The following is a 22523-nucleotide window of genomic DNA, read 5'->3' on the forward strand; positions in this document are numbered from 1 at the left end:
CCACCATGTGGGTGCTGAAAACAGAACACAGGTCCTTTCTGTGCATGCAGCAAGTGCTGAACCTCTGAGCCATCTTTTCAGCGCCTTCAAATATTGGTTTTAAATTATGTTTTACTTTATTGAACAGTTTTTCTGCGTTTGTTAAGAACCAACAACCTAGCCAGGCATGGTGGTATCTACGGTACTTGGGAGGCAGAGGCAGGCAGACCTGTGAGTTCAATGCTAGACTGAGTTCAGGGACAGCCAATGCTACACAAAGAAACCCTGTTGAAATTAAATAAGTAAACAAGCAAACAAACAAATAAGCAAACAAGTAAAAGAACCAAGCCAGATGTGCTGGTTTATGAGCCAACAACCAAGCCAAGTGTGGATTTAAGCCTGTTGTAATTTCAGCTCCTGGGAGATGGTCACAGGAGTTCAAAGTCATCCCTGGCTATAGAAAGCTAGCCTGGGCTATAGGAAACCCTGACTCAAACAAATCAAGAAAGAAAGATGGAACAGAATGAGCCCACACCTGAAGACTGTCTTCATTACTAGCTAGCCATACAACTTTTAATGATACTTGAGATTTTGAGTTGCAAAACTCTAAACTAGAAAAGGAAAGGGAGACAGAAGGAAGCCAGTCAGTGAGGGCTCGGTGGACTAGAGCAGGCAGGGTCTCGCAGCCCAGGCTGACCTCAGACTTGCCTTGTAGCTAAGAATGACCATGAACTTCTCATCCTCCTGCCTCCACCTCTGTTATTGGGATTCCAGGTGTGTACAGACATGCAGTGCTGCAGCTGGAACCTAGGAATGTGTACATGTCAGGCAAACACCCTGCCGATGGCTACCTCTTCAGATCACTCCTCCCAAGTGGTGAAAGTGTCTGGCATGTTTCCAGTGGGGATAACTGAAAGCAGCCAACACTGAGTCACTGAAGAGGTTTATGAAGGGTTCACAGGAACGGGAAAGATAGTTTTAATTTTTTTTCACAGCACAGTCTTATTAACACATTTAAGGAGTGTGTGTGTGTGTGTGTGTGTGTGTGTGTGTGTGTGTGTGAATGAGGGAGAGGTCATAGAGTGTTCCGAGCATCGCAGCCCATGTGTGGAGGGCAGAGGACGAGTGTGTCTCCACATCGTGGGGACGGGGGACTGAACCTGGGTTATTCAGCTTGGCCGCAAGCGCCTTCTCCCTGCTGAGCCACCTCCAGTCTCATCTGGTCGTGTATTTCCGCTGTATGGTGCCTCACTACTGTGTGCAGTGTTTTCAGTTTTGAGGCTCCCAGTTCTCAAGCTTCCTCGACAGCGCCTACACGCATGCCCAGTGCTTGGCTTTGGCATTGCAGCAACACTGTGTTCCCCATCCTGTGCGGTGAGCTTTTGCTCCTCTTCTGACATGTTTTCATGCCGAGCGCGGTGACATGACTGTAATCCTAGAGCCCAGGAGGATTGGTGGCAGGATCAGTGAGCTCACAACTTCAAGACCACCCTTGGTACCGTAGAGAAACTACTCAGTTCCACACAGTTTCACCTTGTCTTTAAAAACAATAATAAACATTAACGGTATTTATTAGTTTATTTCTGGTTTTTGAGACAGTTTTTCTGTGTAGCCCTGACTGTCCTGGAACTCGCTCTGTAGACCAGGCTGGCCTCGATCTCACAGAGATCCACCTGCTTCTGCTCCCAGTTGCTGGTATTAAAGGTATGTGCCATCCAGCCTGGGTGTTTTTAAAAATTTGATGAACTCTTATTCTATCTATTCCACTCCTCCACCCACCTCTATGGTTGTTTTTGCCAAATCTTTTTCATGCGGAATTATGAAGTGAAAATGTTCTATGAACTCTTCTAAGTGAACTTGGTCCCATGTATTCCCTTCAGTGAGAAGTTTGTGGGGCTAGGATTCTCTTCTCCTTCATTCCTTTACCCATCATGCCCAGTATATGGATGTTGGTTAAATATGGTGAGCATAGTATGGAACTGTCTGGATGTGTATATATAATAGTGAACATTGATATCAGTTTGTGTTTGCTTTTTTCAATTTTAATTTTTGGCATTATTCTGCTCATTTTGAAAAAGGGTCTCACTAAGTGTCCCTGGCTCACCTGGCCAGACTGGCATTTAATTCTTAATCTTCTCACCTCAGCCTCCGGAGTCTTAGGGTTACATGGATGTTCTGTCAAATGCCAGGCAACATTGGTGTCTTGAAACAGGTTGATTTTGTTGTTGTCGTTTTGTTTTGTGTTTTGGTTTTTTTAAGACAAGTTTTTTTGTGTGTGTGTGTGTAGCTTTGGCTGTCCTGGACTCACTTTGTAGACCAGGTTGGTCCTGAAGCCACAGAGATCTACCCGCCTCTGCCTTCCCGGGTGCTGGGATTAAAGGCGTGGGCCACCAAGCCGGACTCTGGTTGATGATTTGTACACTGAGTCTTTATTGGGCCTCCAACGCTGCATTGAACGTTTGACACACATTTCGTCTTACAGCAGTCCTCTGCCTCCAGCTATTGAAAGGATACTCCTGGGGCGCCAAGAGGCCAGATGGCTCGCCCGAGGCTGTAGCTGATGTGGAGTTAGGATGTGGGTTGGGAGGTCTTGTTTTATCCACCATCTCTCTAAGGTGGGCTGATAAGAGAGTAGGAGGGCTGGAGGAGCAGGACCTGGCAGCAGCCTGGCTGAGGGGCAGTCCCGGAAGGAGATGTGCTGGAATCATAAATTCCTCTCTAGATATAAAAATAGTTCTACTTCACTGAATTTGTGTGTGCATGCATGTTTAGAGGACAGAGGTCAGCAAGAATGTTTTCCTCCTATTCCTCAGACTGGTTGGCCAGCAAGATCAAGCAGCACCCCCCCCCTTTTTTTCGAGACATTGTTTCTCTGTGTAGTCCTAGCTGCCCTGGACTCGCTTTTGTAGACCAGGTTGGCCTCAAACTCACAGAGATCCGCCTGCCTCTGCCTCCTGAGTGCTGGGATTAATGGTGTGCACCACTATTGCCCAGCATGGACACAGGATAAATTGAATTCTAATTGCTCATTATGTTGTTCACTTGCACTTAGTTTTATGAATTATGGACAACCATAATTCTCCAATGGCATACTTACCCCAGCTACAAGTCAGGGATGCTCGATTTAATAATGGCATTAGTGGGGTGTGGGTCTTTCCGAGGACATACTGATCCTGTGTAAGGCAGCATTGTCCCCAGCACAATGAGGTGAGGAGGCTAGCCTCAGGTCTCAAGAAGAAAGGGGAATTGTCCATGTTAACAGTGTAACAGGACTGGAGCCATGACTCTGTTCTTGCTGCTCCCGCAGTGGACCAGGATGCCAAGCAACGTCAAGGCAGACCACAGCCATCCCTAATTCAGTTCCAAGGGAACCTGATGCCCCATTAGTGATCTCTACATGCAGCAGGCACACCTGAAGTGCACACATAGATCGATGTGCAAGCAAAACCCATACAGAAAATAAGATAATGTTCAAGTAGTTTTGTTTTACTAAAATGTTTCTCGCAATTTTCAAAATTTACACTAAGCCTGCGGTGTTAAAGAACTGTGAGGTTGAGCCTCAGCCCTCTTCAGATCTTGCTGGCATCGTTGGATGTCCTTGCCTACCCCAGGCCCTGATGCATGCATTGAGCCACACTACAACTCTCTACCAGTTCTCTTTTGAGATGGTTTGTGGCAAAACAGCCCAGGCTTACATTGTCCTTGAGGCAAGCCCTTCTTCGCTCCTGACACCTACAAGCTATTTCTGAAGGCTTTTTGTTGCACAATCCTAAAGAATTACCGTTTTGGGTCCAGGAGTAAGAATGTCAAAGGGCTTTTTTTTTCTTTCTTAGTTTTGTTTTGTTTTGTTTTGTTTTCCTTTTCAAGGCAAGGTTTCTCTGTGTAGCCTTGGCTGTCCTGGATCTACCTGCTTTATAGGCCAGGATGGCCTCGAACCCACAGAAACCTGCTTGCTTTTGCCCCCCTGAGTGCTGGGATTACAGGTGTGTGCCACTGCACCCCACCAAAGGCCTTTTTCTTCTTCTTTTTTTTCAAACAGGGTTTCTCTGAGCACCCTCAGCTGTTCTGGAACTCTAGGATTAAAGGCAAGTGCCACCATAGTGAGGCTGTCAGAGGACTTTATTGAGAGTTTAGCTATGCAGCCCAGGTTAGCCAATAACCTCAGGTTCCTGAGTGCTTTTTATTATTTTATTTCAATGTATTATTTCTGAAAATTTAGGTGTGTGTCTGTGTGAGTGTACACCATGTGTTTGGGTGTCTGGAGGACATAAAGTGGGTGGGAGTCAGATCCCTTGGGGCTTAGTAACTGGCAGTAGATGCAGGGAACCAAACTCAGGTTTATATCTTACTATCCGTAATAAGTATTTGAATAACAGTAAACTTTAACCTTTGAAACCCTACCATATAGCATTTCTAGAGCTGGGGTAGGAGTTGGGAGTGCTCTGCTATAAATGTAGGCTGGACATTTTAACTACTAAATATAGGCTCAACATTGTATGTATATTGGGTGGGTTCTTCAGACACAAGGTTTTATTTAACCTAGGTTAGTCCCTGGATTCACTATATAGCAAAAGATGGCCTCAAATTTGCAATCCTCTAGCCCCCTGAATGTTGACAATACAGGTCTGAGTCAACCATTGTGGGCTTATTTCTGGTTTTTTGTTTCTTTGTTTGTTGGTTCCCCCTCTGTCGACAACTGTCCTTTTTGGGGAAGACGGGCGTGTTGAGACAAGGTCACACTGTGCCGCCGTGTTAGACCTGGAACTTACATAGAGTCAGGTCCACCTGCCTCTCAGGTCATGGGGTTAAAGGTGCCCCAGCAAAAACATTGCAATTTTTTTTTTATTGTTGTTGTGTTTTGAGACAGGGTTTCTCTGTGTAGTCCTGTCTGTCCAGGAACTTGCTCTGTAGACGGGAGTTCCGTCTGCCTCTGCCCCCTGGATGAGTTATTTCATGCATGTTGTGTGAGAGCTGGGGCTAGAGGTTGTAAGGCACCTGGCACGGGTGCTGGGAAGCGAAGCCACATCCTACAGGTGCATCACGCACTCTTGAGCACTGAACCATTGGCACATCTGGCCTCTTGAACACCTTCCCCAAGTTTCACACGTACCCTGCTAAAACTCACGGCTATCTAAGTTCTGGGCACTTTCGTTAACTGCCTTACCCGGCCGAGACGAGCCCTGCCTTTACCTAGTAACAAGTTGTGGAGAACAGCACTGCTTCCCCGTTTCCTAAGTCACCAAGTGCCATGTTTCATGTGTTCACAATCGTCTCACGCTTAGCACACCTGCTCTCTGAGCATGATTTGTTTTGGGATTGTAGGTGATACACTGGTTTGAAACATATGTCCATATCATTGTGTCTTGGTGACGTTGCTAGATACCAAGCCATCAGTGTGAGGGACACTGCTCTCTACAAGTCACGTTCTCGAATTCAAGGAGAACGCATGGCACTCAAATAAGGGAGGCTGCCCTGAGTGACTGGCTAACGGGATTGTACAGTGACATGGCAGCTGGCAGCATGCTTTGGCACTTCCGTGAAAAAACGCAGGCCCCTTGAGAGGGCTCAGAGGGTAAACAAAGCCTCTCACTTTGAACTCCACATGCTGCGGAGAGTGTACTAACACAATGGCATGCACGAAAGTAAATGCTTCGTAACAGGAAGGAAGATGGGATTGGGATGTCCTGCAAGGTTGAACCCCAGCACCAGCTAAACGATGAGTGAGTGTTACCCACCCATCTCCAACCTGACCATATATGGCCATGCATTTTCCTCTGCTTCTTGGTTGCTTTGATTCCCCACAGGCCCCCTCTCCCCCGGCCCAATCCCCCAGACAGGGTCTCACTCCGTAGTTCTGGCTGTCCTGGAACTCACCATGTAGACCAGGCTGGTCTTGAACTCACAAAGATCTGCCTGCCTCTGCCTAGCAAGTGCTGGGGTTGATTAAAGGTGTGCCCTGCTCCATCCAGTTCCACAGACAGGTTTTTCATGTTTGTTTGCTCTGTCTGCATTGGTCTTATGTTTAGGTCAGAATCCCTTGATTTTGATATAAATGTTTTAACAAAAAGATGAACATCATGTGGGTACTGGGATAGATTGGGTGTGCAGTTTTTTTCCTCTTTTCTCTCCCCTCCCCCTCTTTTGAGATAAAATCTTGCTGTACAGCTGTGCCTGGCCTGAAACTATGTGTCCCAGGCTGACTTTGAACTCACTGCAGTGCTCCTGCCTCAGTATCCCTTGGGTGCTGCAGTTGCAAACATGGACATGTTTTTGTTTGTTGTGTAAGTATCTGAAGGGTCTCATTCCTGCCTTAGCCTCCAGCGTGTGGTAGAGTTAGCCAACTTTGCTGTCACCATGTCTAGCTTCAACAGTGTGCCGCCCCACCCCCCACCCCCAATCTGTGAATTAGTTTAAAAATTTGTGCATGGCAGGGCAGTTCAGAGGATGTTGTAAAGAGGGAAATCTGGGAACAGGGGAGTATGTGGCTCATTAGGAGAGCACTTGCTTAGCATGCATGAGTCCCTAGGTTCAGGCCACAGTACTGATAAATAGATAACTAAATAAATGGGAAGACGATACATGCTGAACAAGGAAAAGCGCGCTTTCGTGGCAGCCTGAAAACCTCAGAAGGGAGGGTGATGAAACACAGGCCTTCCGGCCCTAGCCCTCTTCAGAGTTTCTGGTTGTGGGAATCTGTTCTGAATCCAACTGCAAGTGGAAAACCCATTTTTGGCCTCACAGCCAGGCAAGCCGTCCTGCCAATCCGTGCAAATGTACTGCAGAAACTTTGGCCCCGGGAGGCAGGAGCTTGGGCTTGCTTCCCGAGATCTGTGCAGCTGTCAAGGTGGCTGTGATGGGACTGGGACCAGCCCCTGTACAGCTTTTTGGCAGTGACCTTGGGACCAGCCCAGCTTGCCACAGCTATTCTGGTCCTCTGCCACCAGAGCCTTTGCGGCTGTTGGAAGAAACGCAAGGGCGCGAACAGGAGACTGCGCTCGGTCCTGCCTTTCCTGGTGTCTGCTGGCAGGTGTCACTGCCAGCTCCCAATGCCTACCACACACCGAGCATGGGTGTAGTCCAGGTGTGTGTGTGTGTGTGTGTGTGTGTGTGCGTGTGCGCGCGCGCACACGCGCGGTGGTGGAGGTTCACCCCCCCCCACCCGCCCCCGCCTCAGGCTCAGCTCTCGGGGAAGTGGCTGGTTGACCACTAAAGCCCTGTGCAGGCAGGCTCCACCTGGAAACCCAGTTGGTGGCTTGAGAAGAGAGGCTTGGCTGCGGCTGGTGAACTTGGGAGGAGAGGAGCCAGAAATGCCCTTTCTCCCCACAGGTTCAGACTGGAGTCCGCCTTCTGGTGGGGCGCGGACTTCTGTGGGCGCTGAAGGTCATCCTGGCTTACGCACAGCCTTCCATCTCTGTAGTCACCTAGAGAGCGGCAAGTGTATTTTCAGAACTCCACCCCCTCTCCTGTCCACATCCTGTCCTTTTTCTCTTCGGAGCGGCCGATTGTTATTTTTCAGTCCCACTTTGTCGTTGGACATTTATTGACAGAAATCAAATCGCCGTTTCTAGGCCAAGCGCCGGCTGCACCGAGGTGTGGTTCCCAGGAATGAGACACGCAGCCCAACAGCTGAGCCTGCGCTGTCCTCACTTAACCTCCCTGCCTTCAATATCGCCAATATTTAGCCTTGCCTTATAAAGTCAAAATGCACAATACCTTCCAGGGTTGCTGTGAGCCCCGATGCCCCCTTTGGCTCAGGGCTATCTCCTGCCCGGTGATACCGAGCAGCGCGCCCCTCCCTGCGCCGACCTGCCCTGGTGCCACCCGGAGGTTCCTGCTCAGGGAGACTCCGCCATCGATCCGGCGGTGGCGACCTGGGGGATTTGCGAACATTGTCTTTTGCAGAAGCCTCCTGTGATTTCAGTGGCGGCGACCAGATCCTCTGCAGAGAACTCCATGTCGCAGCTTGTGGCTGCCTGTGTCCTGTGGTGAGAGCCCAGCCTCACAGGAGATCCTTTGTCTGGGCTAGTGCTAGGCTGCGAAGATCACTTTGGAGTCTCTAAGCTCTGCCTTGCCATTGGCTGCACTCTTTGTGGGGCTGTTTTTGCAAAAGGCATGCCCAGCACGTCTACAGTGCTGGCAGGCCAGGGCTGCCTTTAAACACCATGATAATGATACCAAAAGCAGTTTGCAGAGCTGCTCTCTGTGGAGGCTTCCTCTGCAGAAGCAGGCAAGATGGCTACCTCGTGGGCTTCGCCGTGAAGAATGCAGAGGCTAATTAAGACAGACTTTTAGGGGGAAAAGGGCATTTCCCTCCATCTTTATTTATGCAAGGTTGTTGGTTGTTTTTCTTTCCAGTGACTTTTAAAGTATACATTTTATATAAGCTCTTCAGGATCTGACTAACATGTTGATGGTATTAAATGATATAAGTAATTTTTACAGAGAAGTAGCAAAAAAATTTGGGGGGTGGAGGGTGGGAGCTGATATATATATATATATATATATATATGAATGGAGACTCATATTTCAATTTTACTTTTTTTTAAATTTTAGGTTACAAAAGAAAACAAGAGGCCCCAGAGGGAAAAGAAGCCCAAAGTTTTAAAGGTAATCAGCTGTTGATTAAATGACATTTTTTTTCCATTTCATACGGTATTTTTCTGTCACCTGAGGGTGAATTTGCAGTCCAGTGGATGTGGATTCTCCCAGGTTGTCAGTAGTTCCATGGATTTTCACTCCATCAGACAGCGTCTCTCTCTGCCTCCTTCCTCCCCTTATGTCCACATTGCATCCTTTATTTTCAGCTTCTTATGAGGGTTGCACAGCCAGAAAAGTTTATATGCAAAGTGTTGGCTAATCCCTTCTCATCCCCAGCTCCCTTGCTGCCACCTGCATCTGAGTGTGCACCCTGTGGACCTAAGCTCCGTGCCAGGGAAGTTGACAGCTATGACTCATTGTGATTAAACTTTTTTTTTAACACCTAGAAAATACTATCGTAAAATCTGACTTTTTTTTCCCCCAAAGCGGGGGAGGGGGAATGACCTTAGAGGTTTTAGTTCAACTTCAAGTGCACTGAGACCTTATAGCTAAACTCTAATTGCTCCGTATGAAATGCTCCCTGTGTTATCTTTAATTTTGGCAGCCATCGATTTTAAGGATTCAGCATGTTTTCCTTACTCTGTATAGACTGCATACTGAGAGTCCAGCAGTAAGCCGGTTTGGTTGTTAGCTCGGAATCTGTTTGCAGCCTTCTGTTGTGGTATGAAAGAGTTAATTTAAAAGCCTATGGCCTCACTAGAAGTTTGAGGCTAGCCTTAGCCGAGCCAGTTGCTTACAGGTTTAAGATTTCAAGCACTCGCTGCAGTACTGTAAACGTTAGCAAGCGTTTTACGTGTAGCGGGAACACTGAGCCGGACCTGTAGAATGTTTCCTGTAGAAAAGGATTTAAATGTGATGATAGATAGCTTTGTGTTTGCGAGCAGTTTTAGCCCTCCGGTGTGTTGGATTGTGGCAGATTCTGATCTTATTTGCCTCCCGGTTGTGTGACTTGGAAATGTTGGCGCTGAGCGCTGGGCATTGCCTTGCTTGCTGGTTTCACTGGCCACCTTGAGGCTCTGTTTCCTGCGTGCACACAGAAAGGGCATGAACATTACTCATCAAACAAGGAGTGCTTACTAGAAATCAACCCCGGAGTCAGCAAAGTGCTAGGCTTTGTGAGGTGAGGGTAACTATCTGGCATGCATTATTCATGAGGCCTGGACAAATCAAGTAAGGGTTGCATGTAGGGTACTTTAAACTAGTGTGTGTGTGTGTGTGTGTGTGTGTGTGTGTATGTGTGTGTGTTTCATGTGATTGATCCACTGGCAGCCTTTTCTCTCCCCAACTATAGACTGTCACTGACTTAAATCCCTATGTTGCCTGTTTTGTGAGTGGATTGTGATGGTGCGCACCTAGGATCCTAGTACTTTGGAGGTGGAGGCAGAAGGTCTAGGTATTCAGGGCTAGCCTTGGCTACATAGTGAGTTCGAGCCTAGCCTCGGTTACCTGTCTTAAGAACACAAAGAAGCGAATTTTGGTCTTGCTGTTGTAACGGTTCATAAACGGGTAGGTTTGTATACTTGTGCGTGCGTGTGTGTGTGTGTGTGTGTGTGTGTGTGTGTGCGCGCGCGTGCGCGTGTACTTGTGCAAGCAAGAAACGGTGCATGCAGAACTAATCATGGTTTCTTAGTTCCCTCCGTGGTGAGACACAGAACGGGCTGGGAGGTGTTGTTTAATCCTGTGTCTGTTTTTGTCTTTTGTCACCTGTTGCATGTCGGAAGTAAAGGCAACGTGTTTCTTTGGGGACTCAAGCAGCAGTAGACTGTGACCCTTGTAATTTTTAATGGAAATGTCTGTGGGTGGCCTCATTTCTTCTGCCCCAGTAAGCAGGACTGTATTTTTGTTTACTGGCCTTCTATTGTTGGTGTCTGTTGAAGAATAGAAGGGAACTGAAATAATAATAATAAAAAAACTAAAACCATTATTGTCGTTGATGATGTTTTCCTAGAATGAAAATGTTTCTTTTGGGAGGGTGGGTTTTGAATTCAAGCTTTCTCAATGTAGCCCTGGCTGTCCTTGAACCAGGCTGGCTTGGAACTTACAGCTGCCTGCTTCTGTCTTTCAAGGGCTGGGACTAAAGGTGCTTGCCAACACCACCTGGTTGAAAATGTTATTTTGAATTCCATGTACATTTATTTCTGTATATGTGCCAGTGAGTGCAGGGAAAAATGGAGTCCAGAAGAGGGCGCCAGATCTCTGTGCCCTGGAGTTACAGGTGGTCAGAGTCATCTGACATGGGGAAAGGTGAGATCAGTCTGTGCCCTGGCTAAGAGATTGGCTGCCTCTGCCTCCATGGATGAAAGACAAGGCACTCAACACTGCGGCCCGGCTCACTTTTGTCAATTTTCCTGTGCTTTAAGAAGGGGTCTCGGGCTGGAGAAATGGCTCAGTGGTTAGGAGCACTAGCTGCTCTTCCAGATGGACCTGAGTTCAATTCCCAGCACCCACATGGCAGCTCACAACTGCCTGTAATGCCAGTTCCAGGGACCTGACATATCCTCACACAGGCAAAATGTCAATGCACATAAAATAAAATAAAAAAAAATTTAAAAAAATTAAAAAAAAAAGAAGGGGGTCTCACCATGTAGTGTAGCAAGGCCTGGACACTGCTGTGTGGCCCACTCACACTCAAACTTCCTTGTCTCAAACTTGTAAATGCAGAATTTCCAACATGAGCCAATATTTCTGGCCAAACTGAATATGTTTAATGTTGGGACTTTAAAATAATTTTTAATTATTAAATTTAAGGTATTTTTAAAATATCTTGACAATTTCATACATGTGTATAGTGAATTTTGATCTTAATCACTTTTCAGTATCCTGTTATGCCTACACACATGAAAATAAAACCTTAGAAAGCTTTGTTTCTCTGCGTCATACTAGAAGCACTCGCTCAGATTTGAACCATAGTTGTGGCAGAGTGAGCTAGGGGAGACAGCCTCATAGCTGTGGTGTTCTTTGGCATGTTTTGCAGGATTTAGAGACAGTGGCTAGCCCTCAGCTGAACTCAGCTAGTTCTGACTAGACCCTACGCAGGGGCTCAGTGGTAGGACTCTGCGCTCGGAATTTGTCTCCCATCTCACTTGTGTTTGTCCTGACCCCTTAGACATTCAAATAGTCCCCTGCCAGAATGAGTGGGCAAATGACTCATTTTCAGATTTTGTTTTCTGTCATTACCTACTTAGGAGGTAGTTAGAGAAGAAACCTGATGATGGAGGACATTGAAATTAAGGTGTACATTACATCCTGCTTTGATTGTGCTAACTCGCAAGTCTAGTTGTAGGACTAAGTTTGCATTATCTCGTTTCTCCTTACTTTTTTTTTGAGGGGGTGGGCATGCAGGTTCTCTTTATGTAGACTAGGCTAGCCTGGAACTCATAAATATCCACCTGTCTTTGCCTGTCAAGTGTTGCGATTACAGGCATGAGCAGCTGTGCCTGGGCTCTTTCATCTTTTAATAACAACAACTTGGTTGATCCAGTTGGTTCCATTCCTTATTTATCTAAAGTGATCTTTTTGTCAGACAGTATTTCACTATGTAGTCTTGGCTGGCCTGGAATTTGCTATATAGACCAGGTGTGTCTCCTTCATGAGTGCTGGGATTAAAGGTTTGAGTCACCATGTCCTGTGCATGTGCCTGTAGCGGTCAGAAGAGGAGTTAGATTCCCTGGGACTTCAGCTCCAGGTGTTTGTGAGCCTCCCTGTGGGTGCGGGGAGACCCTGTCCTCTGCGACAGGTGCTCTTGAGCCAGCTCCCCTGTGTCTTTTTTTCGCTCGTGGGTTATAGATGTCTATACCAACACATCAGAGGTTTGAGCCAGCCTGTGAAGGATGCACTCTGAGCCAGTGTGATCCCAGCATGTGGGATGCAGAGTTCAGCCTCCAGAATCCAAGCTCCACAAGTTGTCATTTGACCCCAAATGCATGTGGGGAGGGGGGACTTGGAAGAAGCATGAGAGGACAGAGAGGGGCGAAGGGGCCCCTCTGTTTTGAGGGACGTGACCAGAGTGTATCACTTGTGTAGGAAATTATGCAAGAGTAAGGAAATGACTTAGTGTTTGGCTTGGTTTGGTCTTTTTTGAGAACTTGGTGGTCTTCTATAAAGGACCAAGCCCAGGATTATGGAGACACAACTACACTTGAACACGTAACAGTCTTCGCTTGGATCCTGTTCCTTCATTGCCAAGGAACATTTGCTAGTACTTGGTTATAAAATATTATTAATGTAGTCTCATTATTTAAAATAAAGATATGTCAGTGAATATTAAACCAGGAAGCTGTCTGTAGAGGCAGCTTCTGAGGAAGTGATCTTGAAGCAACCCTCCTCCTCTTAGTGTTTCCTTCCTTGATGATGCTGATAAAGGGGGAAACATCAGTGGGGTGGGGGAAACAGGACGTTAGGCATTAGGCTTGCGTCACACTAGCAGAAGACTGGGCACTTGCATGTATCATGTATCTATGTGTATGTGAACACGTGGTCTTGAATAGTGCAATATTCAGAATATTTGGAACCATTCCCTTGCCTCTTTTGAATATTCTATAAAGGTTTTTTTCTGAGCAATAATATTAACAAAAATGAGTAAGTGTTTTCAAGTACATACAAAAAGATGGGGCCACAACAGTGTTTGTAAACTGTGTGTGCTTGTGCGCGCACACACACATAAACACACAAAGTTCAATGTGTTTCCTGCTCTAGGAGATTATCGGCTAACAGGGAAAGACAAACCTAAAAAAAAAAAACCCAAGTGAATAAATTATAATTTGTGCTCACTGCTTGGAAGGGAAGGAAGACTTGGTGCTTTTGGGTGTTTGTTTCACAGTGCTCTGAAACAGGATGCAGGGCAGCCACCAGGATTTTCAGTTGCCTCTTTGAGACTATTTCCTTCACTTGTCAGCTGTTACTATGTATTCTTTGCTACATAGACTTGATACCTTGTTTGTTTTTGGAACCAATTAGTCTACTCATATGTAAAAGGATAACAGAATAACTAAGGAGCCTTCCCCACATTTATTTGCAACTTCGTTTAAATTGTTACCAATGATATATTTATCTGTTTACTAGTTGCTACATTGGTGTTTTGCCTGCATGTCTTTCTGTCTGAAGATGTCAAATCCTTTGGAACTGGGTTTACAGAGAATTTTGTGCTGCCCTGTGGGCACTGAGAATTGAACTCAGGTCTTCTGAAAGAGCAGCCAGTGTTTCTAACCATTAAGCCATCTCTTCGATCCATTTAAAATTTTAAAAGAAATATTGGGGGAGGGATAGGGGTTGTTGTTGGTGATGGTGGTGGAGGCGGCAGAGCACTCCTTTAATCCCAGCACTTGGGAGGCAGAGGTAAGCAGATTTCTGAGTGTGAGGACAATCTACAGAAGTGAGCTCCTGGACAGCCAGGGCTACACAGTGAGACCCTGTCTCAAAATCACCAAAAACGAAAGAGGGAGGAGAGAAGGGCCAAAAGGTCATAGCTGCTTTATGTGTGCATATAACTATGAGCAGGCTTCCTCCTAGAAAAGCTACCATTTGACAAGATGACCTTGCTTTCTGGTGGAAAGTTTTTCTATAGAGTTCACAGTTCTGGACAAGAAATCTCAGCATGTAAGCAGCCAGTGGCAGAAAAGTTTGGGGAGTGATGGGAGGATTCATAAGGAATACCTGTTTAGCTAGGCATGATGGACAGTAAAGCCACCACTGTGGAGGATGAAAACAGGAGGAAGCCAGACTGATCTGCAGAGGGGAGACCTTGTCTTTAGATGCTTGTCGTTTAAGGGTGATCAAAACCCTGGTTTCACTCCCAACACTTCACAGATCATATGCAATGGCACACACCTGTAATCCCAGAATTTTATCCCACCACTCGGGGGAGGGCAGAAACAGCAGTGTCAAGGTTATCCTGTTATATATTGAATTCTAGGCTAGACTGGGTTTTACATAAGACCCTGCCATTAAAACTAAAACACACACACACATGCACAAGGCTAGAAGAGAAGATTTCAAGACAGAGAAGGATTGTGTGTGATTTCAGTGTTGTTGGCTTGGCACAGAGAATTAATACCATGTGCTGTGCACCACCGATGTTTATTCACAGGCTCACATGGGGCTTCCGGTTTGTGTACCCAGAACTGTGATGGACCATTTTGCCTATGAGTGATCAGACAGATTTCAGGGCTGGAGTCTCACCAAAGCAGCCCACGTGCAGCCATTTGTTTATCACTGCAATGTAAACTTTTCTAGTAATCCGAGATGCAGGTTCAACTGCATGTTTGTTGGCTTGCACGTGGGATTCCAGCATTGGAAAGGCTAGGAGTGAATGAGTGCCTTGAGGTTGGGGCCAGCCTGGCAGCCAATCTACTGAGAGCCAGGCTAGCAACTCTACAAACCACTCTTGTGTCCATGCTGTGATTTCTAGGAATTACTGTAGAGACTTGGAGTACATACAAGGCAACTAAGGTTGAATGGGCTGCAGGAAATCTTCACTCAGGTTCTTCCAAAACAAAACAACTGCCACCCTTTGTCCACAAAAGAACGTGGTGTGTGTGTGTGTGTGTGTGTGTGTGTGTGTGTGTGTCTGTCTGTCTGTCTGTCTGCAGCTCTATCTGTGGAGCCCAGAAGTCTTTGCTCACCACTTTCTGAGACATTGAACCTGGAGCTCACAGATTGGCTAGGCTGGCCAGCCAGTGAGCTCTAAGAGCCAGCCTGTCTCCAAGGCACATGTCTCCTTAGTGCTCGTATTCCAGACATGCTTGCACAATGAACACCGTGGGGTCTTACTCCCTCCCAGTCCCTGCATTTGTTCTGATAGTGCTAGACCTGGCGTTCACCTTCCTCACTACATATTTTCCTCACATGTTTACTATAATCTATTCAATTTTGAGACACACAAAAAACTTCATTAAATATTTGCTAATCATTTACTCTATTGACTTTAATCCACTTTCAAATTATAAACATGTTTATAATAGACTGTCTTTGGTCTTTAACTTTAAAAAATTAGATATGTTTATTTGTGGGGATAGGTGGCTGTGTGTGCCACCTTGAAGTTGCAGAAATCAAAGACCAGTTTGTGGCCAGTTTTTGAACCGTCTCCACCTTTTTTTTTTGGACAGTTTCATTCCTTGTATATCCAAGCTCATTCTAATAGCCTGGGCTCCTCCTATACCTGCAATCCTCCCTTGGCTATTCCACAGCTAAGATCAAAATCAGGCGTGATGGTGCACGGGCACACGCCTTAATCCCAGCCCTCAGGAGGCAGAGGCAGGCGGATCTCTGAGTTTGGGACTAGCCTGGTCTACAAAGAGAGTCCAGGACAGCAAGGCCACATGGAAAAACCCTGTGTCAAAAAAAAAAAAGTGTGCATCAATACAGTTAGGAATAGCTTTCAGTGATGAAATAAAATTATTGTTGTTACTCTTATTTTGTTGTTGTTTTTGTTTTTTGGTTTGTTGTTGTTGTTGTTGTTGTTTCTGAGACTGGGTTTCTCTTTGTATAGTTCTGGCTGCTCTGGAACTCACAAAGATCTGCCTGCCTTGGCCTCCCCAGGGCTTGGATGAATGGTGTGTGCCATCGCCACCACCACCATCACCTGGTTCAGGGATGAAATTATTGTTTGCTGTATTCATAGGTGATAAAGGCTACTGTCCCATCCTCCTTGCTGTCTGGGTCAGAGTCTCTTCTTAAAAGGCCAGGACATGCCAGTATTTGGTTTCTCTATGTGGCCTTGGCTGTCCTTTACTCACTTTGTAGACCAGGCTGGCCTCAAACTCACAAAGATCCACCTGTCTCTGCCTCCCAGAGTGCTGGGATTACAGGCGTGTGTCACCTTGCCGACTGTTTGTTTGGGACTGGATCTCTACAAACTAACCCACTATGTAGACCCAAGATCTGCGTGAGTTTGAAGGCATGTGCCTCCAAGACTGGCGGTCTAGTCTATTTATTTCTGAGACAGGGTCAGAGGCCAAGCTGGCCTTGGTCTGGTAGCACCACTTCTGCCACAGTATGCAAACCTGGAATTACAGGCGTGAGTCAGCCAGTTTGTGGCTTTAGTTAATCTCCAGATGACTGTAAGTCAAACTGCAGTCAGATCGCCACAGCGTAGCCTAGACGGTGGAATGTGGACCAGACTTCAGTCTTCCCTTATCTGCCTTCGGTGCTCCTGTGGCCCTCTCTACCTTATCTTACCTGCAATGACAACAAAAAAGAATTCCAAGTAGGGGAGCGGGAGATCAGCCCCTCGGGCCCATTCTCTTCTCCAGCCCTGGGTTCTGGCAGCTCTGAGGGAAAGAGTTACCTCTGGTCAAGATAACAAAATAAGTGCATCAAGTGTCCTTCAGGCGTGTCACAGGAAATACACTCCACAAAATACCCTGTGACTCCTCAGACTAATGCATAGGTTTGCTAAGGCCAAAGCTTAGTATAGGGGTTGGGGATTTAGCTCAGGGATAGCAAGGGCAAGGCCTTGGATTCTGTTCACAGCTACAGGAAAAGGAATGCTCCACCAGGTAATGCCACTTAGTGTAGGTGGTTTTTGTTTTGTTTGTTTTGTTTGTGAGACAGTTATCTCAGTATGTAGCTCTGGTCCGGGAACACTGTAGACCAGGCTGGCCTCAAACTCACAGAGATCCACCTGCCTCTGCCTCAGTAGCACTGAGATTTAAGGTGTGCATCACCACCGTATAGCTGTTGTGGGAATTTTCAAAACAAAGTGCATATGTGCTATGCCTACAGGTGTTGTGTTTGTGCATTCATTCTAATGTTGTTGCTACTTTAATCTGTTTTAATTGCCAGATTATAGTTGGGTGTATTTATTGGGTTTTTCTTTTTTTGCTATGAAAATTTGAGTCTTAATACTTTTGAGACTTGCAATGATTAAAAAAGGATATTTGCGCTAGGCAGTCGTGATGTGGATCTGTGAGTTTGAGGCCAGCCTGGCCTACAGAGTGAGTTCCAGGACAGTCAAAGCTACACAGAAAAACCCTGTCTGGAAAAAGAAAAACAAAATGGTATTCACTTTGATCTGCAGGTGGAATGATCATTTTCAAGTACATACTACATACAAAAACATTCACATTGTAAATACAATGTAGAAACAATTCTGATGAAGATATAATGAAACACTGATCATCTCCATCATCCCCACCTGGCTTGTACTTCTTCAAAGCACAGAGATCCATCTGCCTCTGCCTCCTGAGTGTTGGGATTAAGGGTGTGGGCCACCAGCCCTGCGCCTGCTGATTTGTATGCGCATAGGTATTTTGGCTCTTTCAACCCACACTGTCTAAGTGGAGCAGCACATTGATGGACAGAAATACCGTTAGTGGTATTTTGTTGTTCTTACATGGTCTCATTGCAGCCCACCCCTTGGGAATCACTGCGTTGCCTAGGCTGTCCTCAGACTTAGGGAAATCGTCTTGGCCTTCGAGTACTGGAATTACAGGTTCCAGCTAGGGTACCTGACATGCTAGTGTTTTATTGGTTTTAAGGTAGTGTCTTAGCTACCCTAGGTTAGACCTTCACCTTGTTTACAGGTGTGCACTGTCTTTTTCTTAAGCTACTTGGACTGGAAATTCCCCTACTTAATAGCTTTTTTAGCATATATTTCATATCCCAAACATATAGTCCTGTAGCTTTTACTATATTCACACTTGTGTATTTGTCATTTCAATCAATTCAAAAATCTTTTTATTACCTCCATCACCTTTACTCTTGCTGTGTGCAGGCCTCCCGTCTACCTTGACTCTTGGCGGTCACTGACCGACTTGTCTGGCTTATGGATTTGCCTCTTAGATATTTCATATAAACGCAATCATACGAATCCTGTCGGTTGCTGTCTGTGTGTAAATCAAGCGCTTGTAAGGATAGGAAAGATGGAGAATTGTGAGTTCATGTCCAGCTTCCAGTATACTCTTGAAAAAAAAATCACAGGGCCTAGAGAGATGTCTCAGGGGTTAAGAGCACTTCCTGCTGAGTTCTCTCAACCACCTACAGCTCCAGTTCCTGGGACCCAGTGCCTTCTCCTGGGCTCTGCTAGGATTGCAAAGGTTCACCGCTGTATATCTAAACCAGGTTTTTACACGTTGTTTTTATGCCACTTGCCTTTGGGGGCTTTTGAGACAGTTTCTCAAATGAAGACCTGGCTAGTTTCAAACTCAGAGCTGCCTGCCTTTGAGTGTTGGGATTAAAGGTCTGTGCAGACAGCCTGGCTGGTTCCTGCGCCCTTTTTTGTTTCTTAAAGCATGTGTGAGTGTTTTGCTTTTCAGTAACTGTGTGCCACGTGTGTGCTTGGTGCCTATGAAGGGCCAAAGAGCATGTCATCTGCTGGGGCGGGAGCCACAGATGGGTGTGAGCCACCACGTGGGTCCTGTGCAAGAACAAGTGCTTTTTACCCCCTGGGCCACCTCTGCAGCCCTCAGTGTCACATTTCAGCAGTGGGGCACTGACAGTTACTGCAGTTCGCTCTTGTTTTCCCTACATTAATTTGTCCCCTTTTGTTCCAGGGCAGTGTTCCATTGTTAAATATATGCTGCGTTGTGTTTATCCATTCTCTTTTTGATTGGCGTTTGAATTGTTCCTTTCCCCCCTATGAAGAAATCTATTGTGAGCATTTTTATTCAAGGCTTTACTTGTGGAGGGACAGAACATATGCTTTCGTTTGTCCTGGATAAACGGAGGTGGCATTGCTGAGTCACCGCGATATTATGACTTTCCACTAGCAATAATGAGTTTCAGTTGCTGTGCAGCCTCTAACGGTGGGACCTGGCAGATTTTGCCTTTAGTCATTCGAAGCACAGCTACGTCATTTTAATCCTTAACTCACTGTGTGCTTCGGATCTCTTGTTTTTGAGTCAGGGTTTTATGTAACTCTCCTGGCCTCCGCCTAACCTTATAACAGGCAGACCTCAAAATCCTGATTTTCTTGGCTCTTCAGCTTTTTTTTTTTTTTTTTTTAATGACAGGCTCTTATTGGCCAGCTGGGAAATCTCTGTAGACCTGCTAGCCTCTTACTTGAGGCAGCCTTTCTTCCTTTGTCTCCAAACTCTTCCGGCTACAGGTGGATGCCAGCATGCTTGGGTTAGGTTAATTTTTGTTGTCGTTTTTCTCTGTTAGAAGGGAGGATCTCCCCAACAGCCCAGGCTAACCCTGATGGCACCACCCTCCTGCTTGAGCTTTAGGAATGCTGGGCCTGCAGTTAGGAGCTCTTAAGCCTTCCTCACGCTGTGGTTCTAGAATATGTGCTTAAAACAGTATTATCTGTCATGCATTTCATTATTTTAAAATTTATTTTGAGATCTGTTTATGTAGCTCTTGGTGGCTCTGAACTTGAGATTTTTGTCTTAGCCTTCCGGGTACTTGGATTGCAGAAGATCTTAGCTCTTTGTATGAATATGAGTGAGTGAATGTATGAATGATTTTAGGATGGTTCTTCTTTGGAATCCCTTCCAAGAAGGGGGCTTCTTTTTCACTTTTCCTTTCCTCTGATTAAATTTTTTTCTTCTTTTTAAAATAGACTGTCACTGTGAAGCTTAGGATGGCCTGGAATTATCTGCCTTCCTTCTGTTGTAGACTCCAGAGGTTCATGGTAGAGCCGTCAGAATAGCAGATGGATATTAAATTTTGTTTTGAGGAAAAGTGTGTCCTCTCTATATAGTCCAGGCTGACCTGAAACTCACTATGTATATAGCAGAGGCACGCCTCAAAACTCTCAACAAACTCAGTGTCCTGTCTCATCCTCTCCACTGCGGGGGTTTATAAGTGTGAACCACTGCATGACCCTTTAGGGTGTATGTCTTATCATAAGGAAACCAGAGAAAGTGGATATGCTTGATCTTGGCTTAAGTGTCTATCACATTTCTTCTCTGTAAAACTGTTTTCCTTGTCAGACATGATCAACATGGAAAGTTCCAGCCCTTGGGGTATGAATGAGGTCAGGGGACAATTTTCCTGTTCTTCATCTCTTATTAGGGAATATGAATGGTCTGGAACTTTCTGCATAGGACAGGCTTGGCTTCAAACTCACAAAAATTCAACTGCCTCGGATCAAAATGTTTGGACACAATACCTATCTGTGTTGTTGATTTTCCATAGAATTAGGAAGTAAACCCAAGGTCTCCCTGTTCTACCCCAGTTGTTTAATTAGCCAAAGAGAGATTTGCCTGGTGAGGCTGCATGGGATGCTGGGACAGCATAGTCTTCTGAGAGAAAGCCCTGCTCTACCGTCTTGGCACTCACAGTTGGGAGTAGATGTGGTCCTCTCAGCTGGCTCCTTGTTAACTTTCTCAGCCTCTAAGCTTGAAGAGCAATGTTGTTTAAGGCATTCTTCTGCATGCCAGCCTAATTATGAACTAATTAGGAAGGAACAGGATGGAGACCAGGCAGACTGCTCAAGTTCAATGCCAAGGTGCCTGAGATGTGAGGCTTCCCACTCTTTTGATGTCTCAAGGTCAAGATGACTTTGTAGAATGTGTAATGGGATTATTTCACTCCCCCTCTGCCATTTTTTAAAATGGGTCTCCTATAGCCTAGGATGGCCTTGAACTAGGCTTCTCCTAGTTCCACCTGTAAAGTGCTGGGGATATAAGTATGCAACAGAACAACTGGCTATCTGGTGTTTTGTGTGTGTTTAATTATTAGTGTGTGTGTGAGTGTGCGTGCGTGCGTGCGTGCGCGCACACACACACATGCAAGCACAGGGACCCCAGGAGAGGGTATCAAATCTCCTGGAAGTGGAGCTACAGGCAATGTTATAAGCTGCCAGCTGTAGATGCTGGGAGCTGAACCCAGATCTAAAAGCCACCAGCTCTCTTAGCCAGCTCCTGTGTTGTTTTTGTAATCCCATGTGCATACTGTGTGGCTTGCTGCTTGCCACCATTTCAAACGCCTTTCCAGCAGCTCTGTCTCTGAATTTCAGCCTTTATCGCCGTAGCCACAACAAGCCCTCTACCACCCGGGTATTGCAATGAATCCATGAATCCTGGTCTTTTGAGCCAGATCTTGCTTTCTCATTGTAATGGCTCCTTGGGTTTGTATTTGTTTTACATTTTATTTATTCTTGTTCTACTTATGTGTGTTCTATGTTTGTGTACCAGCACCCATGTGCATGGATACATGCTGGCTGACCTGTGCTGAGACAACATGTGGAGACCAGAGGACAATTTTTAGTAGTTTTACCAAGGTCTTCAGAGTTGGTAGCAATCACCTTTACCCACAGAGCCTTCCCAGGCCCTCAGTATAATTGTTTCTAAGTGTGGCTTTTAGCGATGTTTCTTTGCATGTATTCCTAAGTGTGTGCTTACTTCCCTTTGCACAGTCTGCAGTGGCCGATTTGCAGTAGCTCATTTACGAGCTCAGCTGTTTGACTTGGGGGCTTGTTTTTGTTTGTGGGTTTGTGCATGCATCTCTGGCTGTCCTGGCTGTCCTGGCTGTCCTGGCTGTCCTGGCTGTCCTGGCACTCACCGAGCTCCACCTCTGCCTGTGGAGTGCTGCCGCCAAAGGTGTGAGCAACTACACCAGGCTGGGTTTTGGTTTTGATTCTCACTTCAGGGCATTGAATCCTGGGCCTGAGAACTAAAAAACAAACAAACAAACAAACAAACAAACAAACGCCAGGCAATTGCTCCCCTGGGGTGTATTGCCATACCCATATCTTGGGAAGGCTTCTATGCAGGCGAATTTCCTAGCCTGTGGGCTCACTGCAGGTAAAGGTCTTTGTCCTTCAGATCCTAGTGTCTGTGCGACAGCTCTCTCCCAAGCTCATGCGCCTGAACCTGAATGAGTTTTGAGAATAAAACAGGAAGGGGCCTTGGAGGACAGACTTCATGGTTAGTGAGTAGCTTGGCAGCAGCTTGTGTTCTTGAAAGTTTGATTCATTTCTACTGTCCTCATCTCTGTGGTCGGCAGCACACCAAAAAAATCTTCTAGATGTGGCCAGGGAAGCCTATTTGGCAGTGTTCCAA

At 46.0% G+C, this 22523-nt stretch overlaps 1 protein-coding gene across 2 annotated transcripts in view; it reads left to right on the plus strand.

Moving 5' to 3' along the window:
* Positions 1-22523, plus strand: part of Tet1 (tet methylcytosine dioxygenase 1) — a 79405-nt gene that overhangs the window by 14964 nt on the left and 41918 nt on the right. The window contains exons 1-2 of one of the 2 annotated variants that reach the window (XM_060369444.1): positions 8178-8310; positions 8533-8586. Coding sequence is in view for 1 of the 2 variants with exons in the window: in XM_060369443.1 (XP_060225426.1) it covers positions 8533-8586 (54 nt within the window). In the remaining variant the exon portion in view is untranslated. Of the gene's footprint in view, positions 1-8177; positions 8311-8532; positions 8587-22523 lie in introns of those variants that run through there. The other variant, XM_060369443.1, reaches the window with a different exon arrangement.

The sequence above is a fragment of the Meriones unguiculatus genome, chromosome 16 (genome assembly GCF_030254825.1).
Source record: "Meriones unguiculatus strain TT.TT164.6M chromosome 16, Bangor_MerUng_6.1, whole genome shotgun sequence".
Classification (NCBI taxonomy): Eukaryota; Metazoa; Chordata; class Mammalia; order Rodentia; family Muridae; genus Meriones; species Meriones unguiculatus.